The sequence below is a fragment of the Clupea harengus genome, chromosome 7, assembly GCF_900700415.2.
Source record: "Clupea harengus chromosome 7, Ch_v2.0.2, whole genome shotgun sequence".
In the NCBI taxonomy this organism is placed as follows: domain Eukaryota; kingdom Metazoa; phylum Chordata; class Actinopteri; order Clupeiformes; family Clupeidae; genus Clupea; species Clupea harengus.
Window position 1 is genome coordinate 22648080 of NC_045158.1, and position 8408 is coordinate 22656487.

The 8408-nt window shown below is 48.0% G+C and overlaps 1 protein-coding gene across 1 annotated transcript in view; it reads right to left on the reverse strand.

The window, feature by feature from the left end:
• Nucleotides 1-2367: 2367 nt before the first annotated feature.
• The window catches only part of ift81 (intraflagellar transport 81 homolog), a 23837-nt gene continuing 17796 nt past the window's right edge, over nucleotides 2368-8408 (reverse strand). Inside the window, exons 13-18 of the mRNA XM_012817791.3 lie at nucleotides 7841-7930; nucleotides 7426-7512; nucleotides 6668-6739; nucleotides 5818-5903; nucleotides 5149-5194; nucleotides 2368-3297 (exon numbers count right to left, since the gene is read on the reverse strand). Of these exons, the coding sequence (XP_012673245.1) occupies nucleotides 3115-3297; nucleotides 5149-5194; nucleotides 5818-5903; nucleotides 6668-6739; nucleotides 7426-7512; nucleotides 7841-7930 (564 nt within the window). The 3' untranslated portion in view covers nucleotides 2368-3114. The remainder of the gene's footprint in view (nucleotides 3298-5148; nucleotides 5195-5817; nucleotides 5904-6667; nucleotides 6740-7425; nucleotides 7513-7840; nucleotides 7931-8408) is intronic.

Below are 8408 nucleotides of genomic sequence, written 5' to 3' on the forward strand. Positions count from 1 at the left end.
TGTTTTATCGAAAGTGCCTCTCTACCGCCTCTCCTGGCCCCAGCCGCATATGGACTACGCTTATTGGATGACTGTCCGAAATGGGACAACGCTCATTGGACAGCTGTCCGGAAACATATTTTCCTTCCTGCACTCAGACCTTTTGGAATCAGCTGATTTGTCTTTAGGCTACCTCTATATCCACCGGCGCCTGGTGCACTTGACACCTGCACAGACCCCCAGCCCATATGAGACAGGCTGTGCTGTTAACCTCATACTTGACCAGGTGCCAGGAAGAAACTGAAATGTCCAGTGACTGAGATGACAGATGTTACCTATTTCTTTTGTGTAGTGTATAAATGGTCATTTCACAAGTTTAAAAAAATGAATGCATGTTGTCTTCAACAGTGTTTTATCTTCTGCTGATAGTTCATCTGGCAATTAAGTCATACTTTTGTCCAATCCAAGTTTATTGTAATACAACTATCTACCTATAATGTTTGAGTCAATTCTGAGCAATGAGGGTGCTGCAATAAATGACATAATTATCAAGGGCCAGAGCACATTTATCAAAGTTAAACAAAGGGCTCTTAAATAATCAAGTAGGTTTTTGAAAATATTATATTTTAATAATCCATTTTTGGGGTATCTGTATTGTGTATGTTAACCCCTTTAAATTACCTTTGCGTATGAAGTGAGCTATGCATACTTCTTTTAAGAGTGGATAGCAAATAGCTATGAAAAGTCATGCCTCCCAATGCTGACCAACAATAATTAACCAACTACCCAAACCTCTGTATGCTTAGAAAGGCATAGCTACACATCTTTAGTCCTAATCTCAAACATATACACTCTGCCTGAGTGCCATATCAAAGGGCGTCTGTCCAGTGCTGGAACCCCTGAAGCTCTCCCTGGAGACCAGGCCATAGCTACAGGTCAGCCATAGCTACAGGTCGGCCATAGCTACCGGTCAGTGTTTAAAATTCTCACCCTGTGCTGGAGGCTTTGTGATTACACTCTAACTGTACCGTCTTCGTTCCTGTAAAGAAAAGGTAGCAACCTCATATCTGCGTGGGCTGTGTGAAAGCAGCATGCTTTTAAAAGGCACCGTCTTCCCTGAGGTGATGTGCACAAAATATTTACATAACTGTGGTGTCCATCACATAAACCCACACACATAACTATAGTGTCCATCACATAAACCCACACACATCGCCACCTGCAAGAGGATATGTGCGGGCCTGAACTCTGAAGAGCAAGGGAAGCCCTGCAGAGGTGAAACACAATTCCCCAAAGAGATTTACGCACATTAATGAGATCTATTTCCTGTCAGTTTGGTGTTTGCTAAATATACAAGTGCATAAATCATACTGGTGTACTCTTACAAAGGACGTCTGTATGTACGGGATAGCTGTGGCTCGGAGCCTACGAGGGAGGTCTGCACTGCCTCTGGGATCAGGTGCTGCTCAGGCCGTCTCAGGGAGTCTAGGGGGAGAGGAGACAAACACCTGCCTGGTGTCATCGGGTTAAGACGCAGCCGGTCGGCGTGTTTATGAGGGCAGCGCTTCCGTGACCCTTCAACAAGACGTGCCAATATCATCTGTTAACGCGCCTTAATGAGACCCCAGCCGCGACACCCCATCTTCCCGGGCGGTGAAGGACCTGAGCCGGCACGGGGTTGAAGGCGAGCTGCCTCCAAGAGAATTCACCGGCCGGTCCAGTTGGCGCACAAATCAGTAACCGCGGCTGTCAACGGGATATCCAGTTACGTTTCACCGAGAGAGCGAGAGTGGGGATGTGAGGGCATCGGGGGTAAGGGCCTCCTAAATTTACCCCCAGCTTGCACGCGGGGAATGCCCCGCTCGTGTCCCGGCAGAGTGTTCCGCAGTTGAAGTTTACATGCAGCATCGATCAATGCATGCTGAAAACCTACGCAGCCAAAATTAGGCTCCTCACAAATGGCTAAAGATCCAGAGACCATGACAAGATAACAAAGACCTCTGGCCCTCAGCAAAGCAGAGCGCTGGAATGAAGCTTAGCTCCATGACGGGGAAAACGCTGTGGAACTAAGTCGTCAGGACTAGTTTCAATGTTAAACCTGCGCCATGACTCAATTATGTACTAGGGTATAGAAATTAAATCATAACATCATGTTTCAAACACTGAAAATAAGAATTAAACGAATTAAAATCCCCCCCCCCCCCCCCCCCCCTGTAACCACCATGCCACAAAATGCATTATTGGTAGGATATCGATTAGCTTCTGCGTGTACTGGACAGGTGACCTTTATTGATCCTATGCAGGTAAATTAAAGCAGAATTAAAGAATGAAGAATCAAATACAGTTTGGGCACTTAAATGGAAATGAATAAAAAGCCTTTGCACTGCATGACATGTGAGCTATTTATTGATCTGTGTTTAAAATACAAATGGGAGAATATTAATTCAGGTGGTAATGTTTAATTCAGGTGGTAGTGTTTAATTCAGGTGGTAGTGTTTCATTCAGGTGGGAGAGAGAGAGGGACAGTGGTCAGCCCTACAACCTCAGCCACTCTCTCCCAAACCTACAGTCCCGCCGAATTCCAAACTTGGACAGCTCCTGTTCCCAAGGTCATCCGCTGTTGTTTCCCAAAATAGCCCTGCAGAGCAGCTCCGCGCGTGTAACACTTTGTCTGCCGTTATCTGTAGAGACAGCGACTACAGCTCGGCTCCCGCAGATGTGTGAGGGATGGAGTCGGTCGGCAGGCCAGTGGAGGGTTAACACACTTATCCGGCAGACACCTCCCGAGACAGCCTCTCTCCCCGTCTGGGCTTCGGGCGGCACCGCAGCCGTATCCACACCGGAACACCGGAAGATCTCTCTCTACAGCAGTGATAAAAGCACTTGCGCGCGGCACGGAACACCGTTTCACTGCGAGGGACTTAGTACAACACACGAAACAACACGAGAAAACTGATAAATGCTTTCATAGAACAGAATCAAAAGTGGATGGAGTGGGTTAACTGATAAATAAACGGAGACTGTGTTAACTGTGGCAGGCGACAGGAGGCAGCCATCATGTACCCCCCCCCCCCAGTAATAGTGCTGGGCTGATGTGTGGGGTGGGGTGGGGGGGTCGGGGGGGGGGGGGGGGGCTTATAGCACCAGACGGTCCTCGCCCCCCTCCTGGATGACCTGCCCGATGGAGGCCTGGCTCTGCGCCCGCAGGAAGCACTGCTGCTTGCACTCCATCAGCTGCTCCAGGTCCGTCCACATCTTCACCTGCTTCATGTTGGGCCCGTGGCTCTCACGCACCACCTTCTGCTGCTCTCGAAGCTTCTGTAGAAGAGGAGAGGAGGAGGAGAGAAAAAGAGAGGAGAGGAGGAGGAGGAGAGATGGAGAGAGGAGGCGAGAGAAGAAGAGGACAGATGAAATAGAAGTAGATAAGAGAGGAGGAGGAGGAGAGATTGAGAGAGGAGGGGAGAGAAGAGGAGGAAAGATTAAATAGAAGTAGAGAAAAGGAGAGGAGAGGAGGAAGAGAGATTGAGAGAGAGGAGGGGAGAGAAGAGGAGGAAAGATGAAATAGAAGTAGAGAAAAGGAGAGGAGAGGAGGAGGAGAGATTGAGAGAGGAGGGGAGAGAAGAGGAGGAAAGATTAAATAGAAGTAGAGAGAAGGAGAGGAGAGGAGGCGAGAGAAGAAGAGGAAAGATGAAATAGAAGTAGAGAAGAGAGGAGGAGAGAGGAGAGGAGAGAGAAGAGGAGGAAAGATTAAATAGAAGTAGAGAGAAGGAAAGGAGAGGAGAGGAGGAGGAGAGATTGAGAGAGAGGATGGGAGAGAAGAGGAGGAAAGATTAAATAGAAGTAGAGAAAAGGAGAAGAGAGGAGAGGAGGAGAGAGAAGGACAGGACAGGGGAATGGAAAGTTAAGTTAGAGGTCTTCTCAGTGCTGAACTACACCAATTCAGCCAAGCAGTGACATAGTCGATGGGGAAACTGCAGAGTCATACGCTTTAAATACCCACAGACATTTGGCAAACAAAGGTGAAATTTGCAAATGCTCACAGGTGCAGCTGCAACCAGTTTCTGTTTTGTCAGGGATCACGGTCAGATGTTGCAGCTGATTAAACTACACAGATACCATTGACAGATACCAGTGTGAAAGCTTCATATTACAGCAGCTGAAAAGAGCTCTTGGACCACAGCCACAAACCTTTAACTTTAAGCGCTCCACCAGCAGTTAAGAAAATCTGACCACAAAGAGGAAGGATGTTAGCAGTGTAAGTGGTTTATCTAGAGGTCAAAAGGTCAGAAAGGTACCAGATTATGGCGGTTAACCAGATTAAGCGCTACGTTTTGACAGCGTGTTTCATGTCAAGTGCAGGAGGCCAGATCTGGACAGGAGGATACTGTGAGATCACAGGACCATAAGGTTTATTTTCCTTCCATAAGCAGCAATGATTTCCTACACAAGGCAACGGTCAGTCAGTCTATTCTATGTATAGTTATCAGTCCATTCCAGAAGGATCTGCAAGTCTATCTCAACCACAAAAAAAAGTACGATGTCCATCCAAATGGCATTAATAGCAATAGCTGCCCCTGGCCAAGACGGTCTGTTCCTGTCTTTCAGCATAGCCAACACTGATCTTTTGAAGTGCTCTTCCTTTTGGGAAAAAAAGACTACAACTCCCTGTAGTATGGACTAGCTCCATAGTAATGTCAGATGTTAGCACAGACAGGGGGTATATTGCGGGGTTGATGTGGGCAGAGACAGGGGTGAAGGGGTGATATTGCGGAGTAGTGGTGTTCCTCTGGATGGGGGGGAGCCCCTTGTGGCCCCTGTGTCCTGCCCACCCCCCACCACCACCCTGGCACAGAGCAGGGGGTCTCGGTTACACCGATGCCCCAAATGGTTTAGCAGGAATGCTGTAGAGAACGAGCTCTTACCACACAGAGATTACACCAGTCACATGGGTGTGTGTATGTGTGTGTGTGTGTGTGTGTGTGTTTGTGTGTGTGTGTGTGTGCGTGTGTGTGTGTGAGTGAATGTTTGTGTGTGTTCATAAGGCAGGGCTGGTGTGTGTGAGAGAGAAAGTGAGTGTGTGTGTGTGTTTGGGGGTTTCGGAGAGATGGCAAACTCCCTGTGCTTAAGAGGGCTGGGCACAGGGAAACCCAGAGATTGCCGCCAGCTTACCTTGCCCAAGGACTCCTGCTCTGCTATTTGCTTCATGTACTGGTCCCTAAAAACAGCAGAGGTCACAGAGAGGTCAACTCCACACACACACACACACACACACACACACATCAAAAGAGAATAAATGCTGTTAAACTGCAATGATCAAACACTAATTTCTGCATTCAAACCCAAAAGTACTGTTTAAGTAAATATTTAAAAGATCTTTTTACTGCCCATCAACATCAAAGGTCCCACTGCATCAAACTATAATTCAATAAAACAAACATTCCAGTGATCCCAAGGCTGGTACACACTGCTGCTTTCATCACACCAAAACATGAGAGAGAGTGTGTGTGTGTGTGTGTGTGTGTGTGTGTGTGAGAGAGTGTGAGAGAGAGAGAGAGTGTGTGTGTGTGTGTGCCACCAACCAACCAACCAACCAACCAAAGCCATGAAACACAAAACTTGGAGCAGGGCAAACAAACAGGACATGCTGGGACAGAAGACCAGAATGCCTTCAGGCTGAACTCTAAATGAGCATGGTGTGTGTGTGTGGTAAAATAACTTTCTGGATGAGATGGTGTGGTGAGTAACAGGAGTTTCTGGTTGTGTGCCTTCACGGTGAGTATTTTTGTGTCTTGTTTTAGGCAATTGTGTGTGTGTGTGTGTGTGTGTGTGTGTGTGTACCTGACTGTCTTCCTTCTCTCTTGAGGATCAGAGGAGACATACGCCTTCATCTCCTCAGCAACTCTCTGCATCTGCACCTCAAACACCTGAGACACGGAGAGAGACAGAGAGAGAAAAACAGAGAGACAGAGAGAGAGAGAGAGAGAGAGCGAGCGAGAGAGAGAGAGGTATGGAGAGGTGGGGTTAGAGCAGGTATAGACCGGTGGAGCTGTAGACAGTTGTACATGTGGGTTAGGGTGTAGGCAGGTGTAGGTGAAGTATAAGGGTTAGGGTGTAGGCAGGTGTAGGCAGGTGTAGATGAAGTATAAGGGTTAGGGTGTAGGCAGGTGTAGGTGAAGTATAAGGGTTAGGGTGTAGGCAGGTGTAGGTGAAGTATAAGGGTTAGGGTGTAGGCAGGTGTAGGTGAAGTATAAAGGTTAGGGTGTAGGCAGGTGTAGGTGAAGTATAAGGGTTAGGGTGTAGGCAGGTGTAGGTGAAGTATAAAGGTTAGGGTGTAGACAGGTGTAGGCAGGTGTAGGTGAAGTATAAAGGTTAGGGTGTAGACAGGTGTAGGCAGGTGTAGGTGAAGTATAAAGGTTAGGGTGTAGACAGGTGTAGGTGAAGTATAAAGGTTAGGGTGTAGACAGGTGTAGGCAGGTGTAGGTGAAGTATAAGGGTTAGGGTGTAGGCAGGTGTAGGCAGGTGTAGGTGAAGTATAAAGGTTAGGGTGTAGACAGGTGTAGGTGAAGTATAAAGGTTAGGGTGTAGACAGGTGTAGGCAGGTGTAGGTGAAGTATAAGGGTTAGGGTGTAGGCAGGTGTAGGCAGGTGTAGGTGAAGTATAAAGGTTAGGGTGTAGGCAGGTTGTTCACCTCCTTCATGCAGTTGATGTAGTGGTATCGGTTCTCCTCCTGGTCCACCTCCTCTCGTAAACCTCTGACCTCCTATAACACACACACACACACACACACACACACACACACACACACACACACACACACACACACACACACACACACACACACACACACACACATAATGACACTGCTCTCATCCCCACTGCTAACAGTACTAAACCCACGGCAGTGTTGAGGTGACGGCGTGAATTGAAAACGTGTGTGTGTGTTTTTGAAATGCTGATCTTGGAGTGGCCTATAACATCTTCCATTCTTGGAGTGGTAGCCTATGACAGCTTCCATTCTTGCAATGGTAGCCAATGACATCTTCCATTCTTGCAATGGTAGCCAATGACATCTTCCATTCTTGGAGTGGTAGCGTATGACATCTTCTGTTCTTGGAGTGGTAGCCTATGACATGTTCCGTTCTTGGAGTGCTAGCCTATGACATTTTCCGTTCTTGTAGTGGTAGCCTATGACATTTTCCGTTCTTGGAGTGGTAACCTATGACTTTATCTTGTTTTCTGCTTAGACAGAACGTTGAGCATGAGTCGTCCACTCCAACATTCTGAAGCCAGTGGCTTTGCTGCTGCTAATGCGTGGGCGGGAGAGCTGTGGAGAGCACTGTGGAAAGAGTGTGTGGGGGTGTATTCGTGTATTTAATCTTAACAAGAAGGGTGGTTCTGTGTGTGTGTGTGTGTGTGTGTGTGTGTGTGTGTGTGTGTGTGAAGCACCTGTTCAAGTTTGGACCTGTTGCTCTCCAGACCTGCAGAACAGGTGTCATACTGGCCTTTCTTCTCATCGTATTCTTGAGTCAGTTCCTGTGCACGGACACACACACACACACACACACACACACACACACACACACACACACACACACACACACAACCAAGTTAGTTATGGGTTATCTATACACACTTACTTAAAGGGTGTTTTGTACATCTACACCTTCTGTGATGTAAAATCTTTGTTAAAGGAATGTAAACATTTTATGTGTGTGAGTGTGTGTGTGTGTGTGTGTGTGTGTGTGTTTGTAAAGTGCTCCCCATGTGCCAGTCAGATCCAGCTGAGGCCCTGGGTGCTATGGTGTGTGTGTGTGTGTGTGTGTGTGTGTGTGTGTGTGTGTGTGTGTGTGTGTGTCCTCACCTGGCACTCCTGTCGCAGAGGTCTCAGCTCTTTAATGAGGGGAGCAAGGGCCGACTTCTTCTCAACTATCACACCGTTCAGCTTCTTCACCTGGAACACACAGCAGGCATGTCACCACACAACCACACACACACACACACACACACACACACACACACACACACTCACACTCACACTCACACTCACACTCACACACACAACCACACACACACACACACACACACACACACACACACACACACACAACCACACACACACACTCTCACACACACACACACACACACACACACACACACACACACACACTCACACAGGCCTCGCCCTGTTACGGAGTGCTGGTTTCAGTGAGCAGGGTGCCCTCCAGGAATGCTAGGAGGAAGTCGTCCCTGTGCCAGCTGAGGGTAGTGCCAGAGCACCACTAAATGGCACCACAGGTTCTGTCCTGTCCCAACGTCTCTACCAAGGCACTGGGTACGGTTCTGTCCCAACATCTCTACCAAGGCACTGGGTACGGTTCTGTCCTAACGTCTCTACCAAGGCACTGGATACGGTTCTGTCCTGTCCCAAC